This window comes from Peromyscus leucopus, chromosome 2 (assembly GCF_004664715.2).
Source record: "Peromyscus leucopus breed LL Stock chromosome 2, UCI_PerLeu_2.1, whole genome shotgun sequence".
In the NCBI taxonomy this organism is placed as follows: Eukaryota; Metazoa; Chordata; class Mammalia; order Rodentia; family Cricetidae; genus Peromyscus; species Peromyscus leucopus.
This window is the reverse complement of record NC_051064.1, coordinates 11,975,866-11,992,737: the sequence shown is the minus strand read 5'-3', so window position 1 is coordinate 11,992,737 and position 16,872 is coordinate 11,975,866. Positions and strand designations below refer to the sequence as shown.

At 40.1% G+C, this 16,872-nt stretch overlaps 1 protein-coding gene across 4 annotated transcripts in view; it reads right to left on the bottom strand.

Moving 5' to 3' along the window:
• Window positions 1–7,915: 7,915 nt before the first annotated feature.
• The window catches only part of Cpne3 (copine 3), a 59,533-nt gene continuing 50,576 nt past the window's right edge, over window positions 7,916–16,872 (bottom strand). For all 4 annotated transcript variants that reach the window (XM_028885172.2, XM_028885171.2, XM_028885173.2 and 1 more), the window contains 3 exons: window positions 13,454–13,587; window positions 12,172–12,408; window positions 7,916–8,921 (listed from right to left, as the gene is read on the bottom strand). In XM_028885172.2, the coding sequence (XP_028741005.1) occupies window positions 8,811–8,921; window positions 12,172–12,408; window positions 13,454–13,587 (482 nt within the window). In that variant the 3' untranslated portion in view covers window positions 7,916–8,810. The remainder of the gene's footprint in view (window positions 8,922–12,171; window positions 12,409–13,453; window positions 13,588–16,872) is intronic.

Genomic DNA, 16,872 nt, shown 5'->3' with positions numbered 1-16,872 from the left:
CAAGGTAATGATACATGTGAGGCAAGAAGGAAATCTGATTCAACATGACTCAGTTGCCAGTCTTGGTTCGAACTTCTAGAGTCTGACACCTGGCAGTTTATTTTAGGCATATTTAAGCACAGCACAATTTTAGAGGAAAGTTTCCTTATGAAAATTAACTCAATCCTGTGTGTACAACAAAGTTTAAGACATGATGACATTGAAACTCTTTACAAAGTACATATGACCTCTTCCATAAAGATGGGTTTAGTTGACTGAGAAACAATGCTAAAGATAAGGTCTAAATCAGGAGAATGACTGAGATAAACATAAAGCCTGAGGGAGTCAGATGTGGTCTGGCCCTCCAGATAGCAGAGAGGTTACCTAGGTTATTAACCACTTCTGCTCCATTTGGAAAGTACATGTGACATCTCCCCTAAGGATGGGCTCTGTTGACTGAGAAATAATGCACAGGATAAATGTGTAGGGGGAGGGGGGAAGAGTCTGGGATAAACATAAAACTCTGGCAGAGTCATGTGTGGTCTGGCCACACAGATAGCACAGGTCACTGGGCTATTAACTACATCTATTCCCAGCCTTCTAGGCAGAAAATAGGTTATAGATCTCTTCCTTTGAAGAGACAACCCTGCATGTTTAACATTCCTGGTTTCCCTAGTGCTTATCTGTGAGGACTAGGACCTCATGCCCTCTACAGGCAAATAGATTGGGCATTGTTAAGATAAGAAGATGATCTCATGATCCTCAGCATCCAGAGGGCTGGGATTCAATAGGAAAATCTAAAGAAAATGGGATGGTGGAGGTGGTGGTGGAGGTAATGGTGGAGGTGCTGGTACTGGGGGAGGTGGTGATGGAGGTGGAGGTAGTGGGGGAGGTGGTGGTGGTGATGGTGGTGGTGATGGAGGTGGAGGTAGTGGGGGAGGTGGTGGTGGTGGTGATGGAGATGGAGGTAGTGGGGGAGGTGGTGGTGGTGGTGATGGAGGTGGAGGTAGTGGGGGAGGTGGTGGTGGTGGTGATGGAGACGGAGGTAGTGGGGAGGTGGTGGTGGTGGTGATGGAGGTGGAGGTAGTGGGGGAGGTGGTGGTGGTGGTGATGGAGGTGGAGGTAGTGGGGGAGGTGGTGGTGGTGATGGTGGTGGAGGTGATGGTGGAGATGGAGGTGGTGGTGGAGATGGTGGTAGTGGAAGAACTAGAGAAGAACTGGAAGACTAACTTTAGTAAGGTCATCAGCAGAGGTCTCAGTTGGTGATGCTTGAGCAAAGACTTGCAGAAAGAGGAAAGGGAGCAAGGCACTTAAGTGACTACAGAAGTTTTCAGGAAGGGACAAGAGGAGGCTAGGCATAGTCAAGCAGGAGCAAGGAAGCTCATATAGTTGAGACAGAAGGGTCAAGGCAATGAATATTAGGGAAAAAAATAGAAAAGTAAGGAATAAGAGGAGCCATGCCAAGTGAAACAATGAAAATGAAAAGTGTGTGGGTTAGTACAAGAAGGCCCTGATGAATAAATATTTGAGTTGTGGCACTAGAAGGAATGTGAGGATAGCAAGTTTGTACTGGAAAATAGAATACTACACCTAAACATTAGATAGTTTTTGATTAGTTGGGATATGTGGAAATGGGGCGGGGGGCGGGTTGGTGGAGAGATAGCTTTGTCGTTATGAGTGTGTATTGCTCTTGCAGAGGATCTGAATTCAGTTCTAGCACTCATATCAAGTGTCAAGAAGCTCCTAACAGAGTGCAACTCCAGATCAAGGGTCCTGACATCCCCTTCTAGCCTCTGCAGGCACTTACATTCATTTTTAAGATTAATAAATTTTAAGATTAATAAATCTTAAAAAATTAGAGAAGGATTTGTTATACTACTAAATAGTTTAGGTTAAACTAGAGAACAAGAATTTACTAGGAGAGATATGCTATAACTTATTAACATTCAAAGTAAAAAACCTTAAAGAGGAGGGAAAACTATCTCAGAGCAGAGTAAGCCTCCATGTGTGATTTATTCAGGAGCTGGGTAGTGAGGCCCCTCAAAGAGCCAGAGTTAAAATAACCAACAAGTGGGTAGAATGAAGAAGTTAATGTGTGGAAATTTGTGTGAGGGAATGTGCCAACAGTCTGGGTGGGGCAACAGATTTGTCCTGTCTTTCAGAGGCCAGTTGTGGGTCCCCAATAATGCCTGAAGCTATGAAGAGACAGCTTCACCGTTACCACAGAGGACCTCACTTGCTTATTCCTTCTTTGTCTTCACATATCACCTTCATTTTCATATTAAGTCATAAGCTTTGGAGAGAATCACATTTCTTTTAAAAAATTCCTTTGTTGATTGCCAGTAGCAAGTTACTCAGTAACTATTTAGGTAAGAGGAAAATGAATACATTTTAAAGGATGGTGGAATGAGAATGGCCCCAATATATATACACATGGTCTTCAGTTGGCAGAAATGTTTGGGAAGAGTTAGGAGTTATGACCTTGTTGGAGGTGTGTAACTGGGGGCTGGGCTTTCATATTTCAAAAGCCCATGCCATTCCTGTCTCTGTCTCTCCTTCTCCTCTTCTTATTCCTCTCTCTCCTCTCTTCTCTTCTTATCCCCCTTCTCTCTCTTTATGCCTTATGCCTGTGGACCAGGATGTAGGCTCCCAGCTACTAATCCAGTGCCATGCCCTCCTTCCTGCTGCCATCATGGGTTCTAATCCTCTGGAACCATAAGCCCTAATAAACATTTTCTTATATAAATTACCTCGGTCATGGTGTCATCACAGATACAGAAAAGTAACTACAATGGGTGTAATGACTGAAGGACACAAGAATTATTTCCTATATATTCTTTTTCCCGAGAAACCCCTGGGGTTCCCATAGTCCTAGACTAAGTCCTACTCTGAAGACCAGAGCTGTTTCTAAACCTGGTGACTGGTAAGTCTGCTAAGGAATCAAAGATCCAACTCTCCTAGAGCTGTACAATGTCAAAATTCTGCTTGAAATATCTTACCCATCATGGGACAGGGGGAGACAGCTAAGCCAGTCTCCAAGGTAATTTACAAACTCCTGTGATTTTTCTGGGGAATTTGGCCAAACATAGTGATGATTAGTGACAAGTGACAAGGGTAATGATCTTATCACAAGCAAGATTGGCAGTTCTAGAGAGCTGTGTAATTACCAGGTGTGTTCCAACCTCCGAACCATTGAAGGAACTGATGAGAGGGCCCAAATGATGATTTGATACAGAAGCAGACTTGTAGCCAAATAATCTGGAAAAAGACCCAGAACTAAATGTGTGTTCTAAAAGCTGAGTCACACCAGGTGACATTGCCAACTCCCTGGCTCGTGTGTCACTGTGACCAGAATGTGGTCTGTGGAGCCCTTGAGCCTATGTAAATGATGGAAATGTAAGGCCCTTTAAGTCTTTCAAAATTACAAATATGCCTCTCCTGAAACCTATTCAACACTATCCTTCCCCTAAGACTGAGCCCTCCCCTGTCTGCGCTGAGGGCTCCCCAGGGTGAAACCCCACCAATTGCTCCTTCTTGCCATTCCTTTCTTGATTACCTTTTCTCGCCCTTATATTCAATAAATGCATTTTTTTTTGTATTCTTAAAACACTTAGCTTCTGTGATAGTTTAAATGTAATTGCCCCACAGAAGCTTATAGGGAATATTATTAGGAGCTGTGGCCTTGTTGGAACAGGTATGGCCTTATTGGAGGTGTCACGGGGAGGGGATGGGGGGGCTTTGAGGTCTTCTAGGCTCAGGCTACGCTCAATATAGACAGACTCTTTTTGCTGCCTGTGGATCAAGATGTAGAACTCTCAGCTCCTTTTTCAACACCATGTCTGCGTGCATGCTGCCATGTCCCATCATAACAATGGACTAGACCTCTGAAACTGTAAGCCACCCTAATTAAATGTTTTTCTTTGTAAGAGTTGCTGTGGCACGTCTCTTTATAGCACTAGGAACCCTAAGACAGTCTCATATTTGCTGTTTAATCTTTTTTTATCAGTTGCCATTCAGTTCTTAGCCCTATTGAATTGTTAATGCTTCTATCACAGGTACAGGTCAGTCACTGTGGAAGTAGGTTCCTGATGCAAAGGATAAGTTCAGCTCAGTTTCTTCTCCCCGTCTCACATGTGTTCTTTGCCTTTCTACCATGTTATGACACAGCAGAGGCTCCTTCTAGATTCCTGCATCATGCTCTTGAACTTCCCAGCCTGGGTTATTTACAAATCAGTCTATGGTGGTTTTTAACGGCACTCCAAATTAGACTAATTTTCTATTTATTTCTAACTTTTCTATTATTTTTCTTGTATATGGTATATGAGTGCATGAATAAGTGTATGAAGGACGCACAGCCAGAGGACACCAAGTGTCCTCTATTTTTTCTCTGCCTTATTCCATTAAGTAAGGACCTCTTACTAAACCTGGAGCTTGCCAGTTCCCAGCTAGACTAAGAGCTGTACCCATTCCCTCCAGTGCTAAGGTTAAAGACTGTGTGGCCATGCTTGGCTTATTACAGGGGTACAAGGATCTGAACTCAGGTCCTCAAACTTAAGTAGCAAGTGGTCTTATCCACTGAGCCATTCACCCAGCTCCATTTTCTACTATTTTGGTAAGATGTAGAGAAATATAAATGAAAACAAAATACAGCCATGTTAGATCAAGAAGTAACTTTATCCAAAGGGAATCCACACAGAAGATATATTTGACATGAATTCATATATTGGTAAGTTATGCACATACTGTGACATCCACAGCAACACAACTGCTCACAATTTTCACCCAGCTGCTAACTTGCCTTACATCACCTTCATGAAAAATAGACTAGAGAGTATTCTCGAAGATGGCTTTCTAGGAAATGTATGAAAGGAGGAAAGCATGTCAAAATGTAGCACAAGCAGCAATGAGGCCCTGAATCTATTTTTGGAAAAGCTGGCCAAGCACTGTCTAAAGTGAACACTTGTAAATCCCTCAAAAGACTTAAAATTTTAATGGCCTTTTTAAAAAAATCAATTGTAAACAGAAGACAAGGTGACTAGACCAGTGGGAATACTATTTCTGAATATATGCATTACATATGTGGTTACAGAGGAATGAAAATCAATTTGGTGATTTTCATTTTAGATGTATTTCACAAATGAATGGCACAACAAGGAAAATAAATATTTCAATATAAAATGGCATGGAATGAAGTTGAGGGCTGAAACTAAGAGTTTTATAAAATGACAATTTAGAAGTTGTAAATGCTTTTATTTCAAACTGCAAGTAACGTATGGATTACTTTAATTTGCCAGAATCACAGGTCTTATAAATAACATATCTATAAAAACCTGATCAAGATGAGTCATTTAAAGAAAAAAACTATTTTAACAGCAAACAATTCTGGTAGGCCAGAATGTAAAACTGTTCTGACCAAATGGCAGAAAGATGGCTGCCAGATGCCCACTGAAAGCATGAAGAAGGGTCTACAGTTCTGAGTAGCCTCTGGGGCTGAGCAAGCAGTGAACCCTGCTTCAGAGCCAGAGAAGCCCCTCTGCTACTGCGTCACACACACCGAGAATCTGTAAGCCATTTCTGTGCTGGCTCCCTCTGTATGCAAAAGAAAGTCCTGAAAACTACTGTGGTGTCTTCCTAAGCACAGAGAACTGAGATGTGGGAAACAATAATGGTTTCAAAAGAGAGAAAGGAAAAAAGAAAGAAAGAAAATCAGTATTTGTCTCCTCTATTGAGAACTCAATTGTTACTAATGAATCATGCTGTACAGCCCAGGTTCTTGAACTATGGGCCATGGCCCCATAAGTAGTCATGTAACTGACTGAAAAATCCAACTTCAGTAAAAGGTTTCTAAGGTCTAATGCACAACGGCCAATAATTAATTCAAAAGCAACCTTCTAATGAATCTGAGGTGTTTCTGGAGGGGCTCGCCCATATTACATCACTCAACTTCATGGCAGCCTTGGTGCTGAGGACACACCCAGTGCACCTTGCATTCCACAGCTGCCATGCCATGACTAACAACAATAAGCACTGCCTGAGTACCTCAGCTCCACTCAGGTTACTTGTGTATTAGGAATCACAGCCATTTTACTGCACAAACTAGCTTTTTGAAGCATAAATGCTTAGTTATAGAAAACAAAGACTTCAATACCTCCTGCCATCTGAATCCAGTAAATGTCAAATCAATATCTCTAGATTGTTTTGTGTTAGGAAGCTTGATTTTTAAAAATTGTCAGCTTCGTTCAAAAATCTTTAAAAACAAAAATGTGTTTTGGCTTAGGATAAGAACATCTAACTTCTGAAACACCCCTAAACATGTTTATGACATTCTATACTACATATTTATGTGAAAGGGGGTTATAAGCATTGACAATTATAAAATCAAAATATCAATCAAGTCTGAAGTACATCAGAGATGCTCTATATACTGCAATAGATCCAGCTGAGATCAAATTCTTATTTAAAAACAAAGCATATCCACCTCATGAATAGGCAAACATGCTTTCACCTTTAATAAATGGTAAAATAAGTCTAACAAAAACTGTGTTAAATAAGTTTGTTTGTGTGTCTGTGTGTGTGTGTGTATGCATGTATGCAGTACTCATGGAGGACAGAGGGCATCAGGGCCCCTAAAGCTGGAATTGTGTGTGTCTTTGTGTGTATGCATGTGTGCAGTACTCATGGAGGACAGAGGAGGGCATCAGGGCCCCTGAAGCTGGAATTGTGCGTGTCTTTGTGTGTTATGCATGTGTGCAGTGCTCATGGAGGACAGAGGGCATCAGGGCCCCTAAAGCTGGAATTGTGTGTGTCTTTGTGTGTTATGCATGTGTGCAGTACTCATGGAGGACAGAGGAGGGCATCAAGGCCCCTGAAGCTAGTTACAGCCAACTGTGATGTGAGCTGCCTGATGTAGGTACTGGGAACCAAACTCAGGTCCTCTGCAAGAGTAACATATGCTCTGAACCCTGAGCCATCTTTCCAGCCCCCTAAAATAAATTTCATTTGATTTACTTGCAAAGTTTGATTTTATACCTATCTTAAATGCTTATAAAACTGGGGTTGCATAAAAATGTCTTGAGTGAAATGACTCAAAAATAAATTTAAGAAACCCTGCTCTAGAGGGGCACTGCCTCAGGTTAACAACACATACCAAGATGCCAGCCACCCGGGTGGGAAGGAGACATCTGCTCCCTGGGCTAGGCAAACCAGACAAATAGACCTTCTCTGAGCCAGACCTCAGCAATAAGCTCTTTCTGAGAAGCCTGCAGAGAACAAAGACACAGGCAGCAGTCGAGGGACTCAGGGACACTGACAGGAACGCTGACTAGGGCTAGACTATGTGACAAATACACAATTCTAAATGTTAAATTGCTAGTGAGGACTGGCCACTGCATAGACTGGCAAAGTATTTGACATTGAGAGTTTCAGGCAAATGTTACAGAATCTATTCCAAAAATGTGGTGCTCAGGAAGCAGTATGTTTCAAAGGGTAGAGTTGAGATAATTCTATTCTTCAAAACAAGCTTACTAAGTCCACACTATCTAAATGTAGCAATTAGAAAAGGGTATTGTTTGTGTGCATTGCTTTTTCTTTTTAAATGCTGTTATCAGGTTTTATGCTTAACAGAATCCACTCTGAACTTTGGAAATAGTACATTATTGAAATGAAAAATGGATTTGATTAATAAATAATGAACTATATGTTTAAAAAAAACAAAAATACCATTTTAAAAGGCAAAAATATCTAAAAAAAATTATACAAATCAATGCATAGGACCATAGCAAGAAAAGAATAAAAATGACCTCCTCCAATTATGCTATTAGATAGAAGAAATGGATTTCTCAATTATTTATTTTTCTTTGTCATTTTGAAACATCTTCTTACTGTGTAGCTGGCTGGCCTGGAACTCACTACATAGGCAGGTTGGCTTCTGATGATTCTCCTGCCTCTGCCTCCCAAGCGCTAGCATGATGTGCCACCATGCCTAACCTACAATTGTGAATTTTCATCTAAAATGTTTGGTCCTCACAGCTTTAATGGACAAAGCAATTCCAATCACTTAGTTACCTTACACTGACCTAGTCATGTAGACTCTGGGAATGACCTATCATTTGCACTTCCACAGAAGGATGTCTTGTTTACTCAGTAAAAGAAAGGCCAAACCCAACCATGTTGTGTGCAATAGTTCACAGTGAAAAGAAGAGATTTCAAAAGGCAAAACTGTCTTGTCTGCAAAGATCTTTGCATTGGCTGATTGTACATTTTAAAAACCGAGTAAGCTCCTGCTTTTCATGAAGACCCATGTGAAAACAGTTTTGTATAATGCATCATTGCAGCATGGGAAGGAACAAATACAAAGTCACAGGTATAAATTCAGTACTACTTGTTTTAAGGAGCTCTCTCAGTCACAAGTACAGACTTTGGCTTGCAAGATATTTACTATAAACAGTATAGCAACTTGCAAACCACATCATCCTGTAATTCCTCATTCACTCTGACAACATTTAAAAATAGCATTTTCATTATAGAAAGTAGACAACAAACCAACAAATCCCCACTTTTCCCACATTAAATTCAATTCCAAATAGCACTCTTACAATTTCTAGACATCACTAACAATCACTGAGTTTATGAAGCAGAGATGGATTTGCTACTGTCCTCTTCAAAAAGTATAAAACGTGTGCTTTAAACAAATAAAATACGTACAAAAAGTTGGGTTTGTATCAGGAACACTGGGGGTGAAAAGCACATAAGGTAGATAAGATATATCATTCTGCATAAGAGATGGCATTGCTCCACGAGGCTTATGAATCCTGGAGTTGTCCTGGCTCCTTCTATTTCACAGCTGGGTTTTTGGGAGGAAGGAGTTTGTATGTGTTGAAGTAGCCCACCACCTGCTGGGGAATCTCTGCCAAGACACACTGGGCAAGAGCTTCTTTTGGAGCCTTGAGGAAAAACAAAATCACAGTTACTGTTACCAACTGGAGATTTGCTGGCTTGCTTATTTGTTTGTCTCTTGTAGCTCAAGCTGACCTTGGACTCACTATACAGTCAAGTATGACCCTGAACTCTCCATCCTCCTGACTCTCCCTACCAAGTGCTGAAAATGCAGGCATACACAACCACATTTGGCTGACATACTGGCTATATGACTAAAGATTACAGATAACTCAGCAGTCATCAAAATGTGGAAATTCCCAGCCTCTAGGCTTGTACATTAGGAACAGTCCGCATAATATGGGGGAAATAATCAATGTTATTTATAATGGCCATCATTATCACTGCTAATATGTGTCAAGTTCTTTGGTGCCATCCATTTCATATTTGATAATTCTGCTGTTGCTATGGCTCCTATTTTTTGAGGCAGGGTCTCACTATGTAGCCCTGGCTGGCTTGGAAATCACTATGTAGACCAGGTTGGCCTTGAACTTATAGAGTTCTGATTGCCTCTACCTCCTGAGTGACCTTGATATCCTTCCTGTCTCTGTTTGCTTAGTGCTAAGACTACAGGTGTGTGCTAACATGCATGGCCTATTTTTTTAATGTATCTTTAACTTTTTTCTCTTATTGAAAGTCTATATGAAAGTCATGTTAAAAGATGTTCTATTTGTTCCTAAAGACTTTATGTTAGTCATACAAAGAGTTTATTAGTCATTCTTATGACTACTAAATGCAATCCCCATTTTAATTACCTATAAGCTCTAGTAATACTATAAAAGAATTTTAAAAGGAGTTTTGGGTATCAGTCACCATTCTGAAATGAGCATGTAAAAATCTAATGTATAATGCTATATGAAACACAGTCTATGATTACAGGAGTGACATGAGTTTAAACAGAATTGATTCAGAATGCTTATTTTCCCAAGCAACCTTCATGTAAGGCATTCATATCAGCCTTTATAAAAGTACCAGGTACTGTTTTTAAAGTCTATTCATAAGTAGCCCATGTTATATATGTACCATAGTTTCCTTCATCATTTACCTCTTGAAGAACATCTGGGTTGTTTCCAGCTTTTATCTATTATGCACAAAGCTGCTAAAATTTTCACATATGGGCTTCTATTTTTGTTTTTTTGTATATGTGATATAAGACTATTTCATATAGCATTATACATTAAATTTTTCCATGTTCCTCTCAAAATGGTCAGCCTAGTCTACACTGGAAATTCCTGACTGAAATTGTCTCAAGAATTCAAAAATCAAACAAAACTAAGGAGCAATGCATGCAAGAACCTGGGTGACTCAAAGAAGAACCATGCTAGAAGAAAAAAGCCAGCCTTATAGTTCATATACAGCATGATTCCATTTATGTAAAATTTACATTTACTTGTTTGTTTTCTGAGATAGTATCTCTCCAAGCAGCCCAGACTGGCCTCAAATTCACACTTGCTGCCTCCTATGTGCTGTTACTACAGGCAAGTACCATCTTACCCAAATATTTATGTAAATCCCTGAACTTACGAGGTTATAGAAATGAACAGTTTAGCCGGGCGTTGGTGGCGCACGCCTTTAATCCCAGCACTCGGGAGGCAGAGCCAGGCGGATCTCTGTGAGTTCGAGGCCAGCCTGGGCTACCAAGTGAGCTCCAGGAAAGGCGCAAAGCTACACAGAGAAACCCTGTCTCGAAAAAACCAAAAAAAAAAAAAAAAAAAAAAAAAAAAAAGAAATGAACAGTTTAGTGGTTTCCATGGGCTAAGGAGGCACAGGTGTAGATGGGAAGTAGATGCACCAACAAAGGCACAACATAAAGGCTCCCTGTGGTGATGAATCGTAATTATATTATATAATTCCTGGCTGTGATCCTATAAGATAGTCTACAAGGTATTAACACCGGACCAAGCTTCTAACAGATTTTTTTTTTTTTGAGACATGTCTCCCTATGGGACTTTAGATAACTTGGAACTCACTACATGGTCCAAACTGGTCTTAGAGTGAGAGAACTAAAGATGTATTAACATACCCTGCTTCTAAGAGCTTTTCTTCAAGCAGACATATTCTCCTAGAGGTTTGGCTAGTGATTTGTTTTTCTGTTGTTACAAAGTGTAGCTTATTTTGATTGTCCATTCAATAGGATCCAGGATCACCAAGGACATAAACTTCTGGCCCTATCTCTGTTCCCAGAGCAGTTTAATTGGAGTGGATGAGTAGACCTACCCTGAGTATGAGTGGTACTATTCCCATGCATCAGAGTCCTAGACTAAGTAAAGAGAAATTGAGCTAAGCATCTGAGCTGTTTTTTTAATGTTAACTTGATATAAGCTAGAGTTATTGGAGAGGAGGGAGCTCAACTAAGAAAATGCTTCTGTAAGATTGGGCTCTAGACAGCCTGAAGAACATTTCCTCCCTTCCTCCCTCCCTCCCTCCCTCCCTCCCTCCCTCCCTCCCTCTCTGTCTTTCTCTATTTCTCTCTCTGCCTTTTTTTTTCAAGGCAGGGTTTTTCTCTGTAATCCTGGCATCTCAGAACTTGTTCTGTAGGCCAAGCTGGCCTTAAACTTAGAGGTATCTGCCTGCCTCGGCCTTCCGAGTGCTGGGATTAAAGGCATGCACCACCACCACCCAGCATAGAACGTTTTCTCCATTAGTGATTGATACTGGAGGGTCCAGCCCACTGTAGGTGGTGCTACCCCTAGGCTGGTATCCTGGGTTCTATAAGAAAGCAAGCTGAGCAAGCCATAAGAAGCAAGCCAATAATCAGCATTCCTGTGGCATCTGCTTCAGCTCCTGCCTCCAGGTTCCTCCCTGCATGATGGACTGTGATAAGAAAGTGTAAGCAAAATAAACTTCTTCCCCATGTTGCTATAGATCATAGTGTTTTATCACAGCCATAAAACCTCTAAGTAAGGCAGCACCCAAATTCATCCTCTCTGTATGACTGTGGATGTACTGTGACCAGCTGGCCCAGACTCCTGCCATGCCTTTCCCACCATAACGGACCATGAGCCAAGGGAAGCTTTTCCTTCCTCCAGTTGTCTTTCCAGGTAACTTTTCACAACCATGAGGAAAGTAATTAATACAAAAGTAACAACAACAACAAAAAAACCTTAACATATTCATAACAGTTTCATTATAAGTTTACCATACTATCATAGCAAAAGCACAAAAGATACAAAAATGCCCAATCAAATCAAACCTCTCACATGCAAAAGCAAAAGCATCCTGAAGGTCTGGGTTTAAGTCAGAAAGAATGGTACTCACATTCTGGAACTGTCTGAAAGGCACGAACTGAACAATATCTCTTATGGCCGCCTCTCCTGATGGGGAGCGGAGACTTCCCCCATCACCATCCAGAAACTCCATGGCACTGAAGTCAGCTCCCCCAACTCCCACAATGATGATAGACATGGGCAGTTTGGAAGCATTGACGATAGCATGTCTGGTTTCATCAAGGTCTGTGATCACGCCATCCGTGATGATCAAGAGCACAAAGTATTGCTGCCAAAAAATAAAACATGTCCACTGAGCAGGTGAAGGTCAGACAGTAAAAGGAGTGATCTAGGTTAATGAGTCATCTGTCTCACTCATTTTCACTGCCAGACTGCTCCTACGATACCATCTGCATAAAATATTCTGGAATTCTCTGATGACAAGGATCAACTCTTATAAAAACTGAAGATTCATTACAAATGCAACACACCACAGAATAGGTTGAAAAAATACTCAGAAGACATCTAAATGTCGAAGAGATACCTTTCAAGTAATCAGAGGAATAAATGCTCATTAAACTGAACCACTAAACACGTCAAAGACTGGAGCAAGAGAGCAGATGAGAAGCCCAATCTCAACAGGTCCAAAAACTTCTGCAGAAGGATTATCTGCCTGGCTAAAACAGATGCTTTACAATTTTTTTTTTCTTTTTTGATGAAACTTTCCAGAGCAATAAAATATCACATAAAGTTGTCATTTCATTTTTTGGGCCAGTTAAATCTAGGACAGGAATAAGATTTATGACAGTAACTTATAAGTATGGGAGTGTTTTCTCTGACCCAGGCATTGTGCACTTTACATGAATTACCTTGTTTAACTTTTTCAACACTTGCACAACAGGGTCCCCGTGATCCCTGTCCCTACTTCTAAATATATTACAGCATGAGAGATTTGGTACCCAACATCCGACTGGTAATGGTCAACTAATTCAAACCTCAGTAGTATAGTTAAGTGATGCAATACCAGCAATTGATAAAAGTATTCAAAGGCCTTCACATGAAGTATGTTTCTAAAAGTTAAGTAATAGCCCCCTCCCCCTTTTGGTAGAATCTAAACAAATTACTTCCAAAATCAGAGAAAAGACTCACAAATGCAAGCATTATTTTGTTTTAGTGATCATTAGTAGCAACAGATACCTCTCCCAAACCAATGCTGATTATATCATCACTTTTCACTCTTGATTTAGTATCCTGACAAACTCAATAAACAACAGTATGGCAACCAGGAAGAAATACCAACCACACCCTATTGTTCCTGAGCCTAGAGCACTTACAGATGCTGTCTGCTGCTGTGTGGCTGCAGCTGCAAACCTGGCCACGTGATTTATAATTGGAGAAAAATTAGTTGGTCCATAGAGTTTTATCTGAGGAAGACAGGTCCGATAAGCCTCTATAATGCCTTGGATTCCTAGAGCAAAGAAAGTAGTATTAAAAATCCTCAAATGTAATTTGTTAGCCCACAGTATTGGGAAGCACAATTGTATACATATCAAGTCTGGTGAATAATAGCTGTTATCCCAGCTCTAGGGAGACTGCGGTGGAAGTATCGAAATCACCTTGACTCTAGTGGGTCCTATCTCAACTACAAAAGAAAACAAACAACAACAAAAAGTGCTTTGACTAGGGAAAAATTTCACATTCAAGAGTTCTTCATAGTTATGCTTCATTATAAAAAGCACTCGGGAGGGAGGCAGAGCCAGGCAGATCTCTGTGAGTTCGAGGCCAGCCTGGTCTCCAAAGCAAGTTCCAGGAAAGTTGCAAAGCTACACAGAGGAAACCCTGTCTCGAAAAACCAAAAAAAAAAAAAAGCTACAAACACAGCCTCTCCAAGCAGAAAGCATGCATTTTCATCTCAGATGGGACTTATATTTATGCTTAACTTTGATGTGTTTTTAATGAAAAAAGTGGAGCATCTTACAACTGTTAAGCAGAAAGAAAAAATTAATGAGATGAACACTCATTTGTACTTGTGATCAAAGTTCTATAAAAAATAAGGTTATAAGGCTGATTGTTCTAAAAATGAGGCAATACAAGTAAGGGTCAGGCATGATATAGTGGACAGCATTACTTTTAATATTCACATGGGCTATTTCTTGCATTTTCTGTAGAAACTGTAAACAGTTGGGCCTGCCAGTCTTATTAATAGCAAGTTGAACAGGGCTCTGTATGATTCAATGCATATAAGTGGACAGGGCCCCTGCATCTAAGCAGATGCGTTAAGAACCACTGCCTGTTTTCTCTAGTTCTTGTACTCTGTTCCTAGGTCACAGGACCAGCAAGTGAAGAGCTGGTCCTTCAGGCTGAGTCCCAGACTAAGAAACTTAGGAGAGCTGGGTAAGGCATTACATCTACAATCCTAGGACTCAGGAAACTGAGGTAGGAAGATGCCAAGTGTATAGCCTGAACTACATGACAAGACCCATCTTATAAAAATAAACTAAAAAAGAAACATGGAAAACAGCTGTGATCTAGCTACAAGTCAAACGAGTAAGACACAAATGTGCCACTGTAAGTCACCGAGGTGTAGAGATAGTTCTGTTACAACAGCATGGCCTGGTGAGCCGGCTAGTATCCTGGTGAAAAGCTGTCTACAAATGAGTATCCTAGGTATGTTGATTCTGCCCTCAATGTTAGTTTAGGATACAGGCAAATGTTACAAACACCAAAAGAACTCCCTGCACTATGTTTTGAAACTATAGATACTTGTTTATAGTGTATTTTGAAGTTTTATTTTCTTACTTTAGTGTATTTTAAATATTTTTCATTTGTGTGCACTGTATATGTGTGGTGTGTATGTATGGCACACGCAAGCGAATGTGCAGGTATGTACGCCTGTACATGCCATATAGACACCATAATAAGGTGTCAGGTGTCCTCCATTGCTTTCCATCTTCTGCCTTAAAACAGAGTATCATACGAACCACTTTGGTTAGGATGATTAACCAGTGAACTCTCAATATCTACCTGTCTGTGCCCTCCAATGGGGTTACAGGAATGTGTAGTCATACCCAGCTTTTTACATGGGTGGCTGGGATTTGAACTCAGGTCCTCATGTTTGTATAGAAATTATTCTTATTCGCTGACTTATCTCTTCAGCCCTATAGAAAACTTTTCAACAAAAACAGGTCTCTTGCTTTAGATCAAGGACAAGAACAAAACACCAATTCTCTCCTCTTAAAATTTAAGAGTTCCAAGAAACTCCTTTAGGTCATGTTGAACTTAGAAACAAGTAGCCACGAGCAAGTACCCTGTGAGAATAATTCACACAGAGATGTAATTTTACATGTATAAACTGACAGTTTAACTAGGAGTTAGTCTAATAGTAATAAGAACAATATTAACCATAGCTAGCAACATCACTAACTGCAATGGAATACACTGTAGAAAACGTGAGCATATAACTTCAGCAATAATAGTTGTGGTGGTTTGAATAAGAATGCCCCCCATAGGCTCATAGATTTGAATGCTTGGTCACCATCTGAAAGGATTAGGTGGTGTAGCCTTGTGGGAGGAAGTGTGTTATTGGGGTGGGATTTGAGGTTTCAGAAGCCCATGCCAACCCCAGAGTCTCTTTTCCTCCCACTTGCAGATCTGAATGTAGAATTCTCAGCTACCATGTCTGCCTGCACACAGCCATGCTCCTCACCATGAGGATTATACACTGAACTCTGAAACTCTATGCAAGCCCCAACTAAATGCTTTCTTTCTTTTCTAAGAGTTGCCATGGTCATGGCAATAGAACACTGACAAAGACAGAAGTATTTTCTCCATTTGTATTATTATGCTTGCTTTGTACCCTGAAGGTTTTAACAATTTACTCTCTTCACAAATATAAAGTCTTCAACTACTCACTTAAAACTGAATTATACTGAAATCCTTCCTTGCATTAAAGCAATAAGTGAAATGTCATTTCTAGGCAACTAGGCTCAATGATGTCTGTTTAAAAAGGGAATTTAATTTTGGTGTCTTAAGTTCTTCCCTTTTCTATATAGTATATCTATAATCTACAACAAACTGGTTGTTTTTCCAGACTATAAGACTAAAGTGAAAAGGCTATTTGCTTGATGAGCAGACCAAGGATGGGTTCACACTACTTATAGAGCAATAAACTTCTAGAATGAGTTGCCATATGACATAAGTTATATTCCAAAAACAATTCCAATTTCAGATAAGCACCAAGGACATTTCTTTATTTTTAATAATAAATGGTTTTATAAACTTTATCATAAAAACCTTACAAATAAATAAAATCAGACACCGAAATTAACATACTAACAAAAGCACGTTTTTAAAATAAACTCAATTACAAATATCTAGACATAAAAATGGTCACAACCATGCACTAAAAGTGCCTCAAAGGAATACTGAATTAATTAGTAAAGGGAAAGGTATCTCAGAACAAAGAAGAAACAACCCCCAGAAGTAGTCCTGTGCTCTTCCAACCTGTGAGTATTTACAAAGATAAATACTCTTTGTCTCTAGAAGCTACTATGCACTTTGTAGATGTTAAAAGGGACCCTCTTAAAAAAAAAAAAAAAAAAAGGAACCCTCTGCAGGGTATCAATTTAGAATATAGAATTTTAAGTAGTATCTCCAACCCCACAAACATACACCTACCTTTCCTCCCCCAAAACATTCAGTCTTACATAATTTAGTAGGAGTCTTGGTATTGCAGGCTGGTTGTTCAATCTGA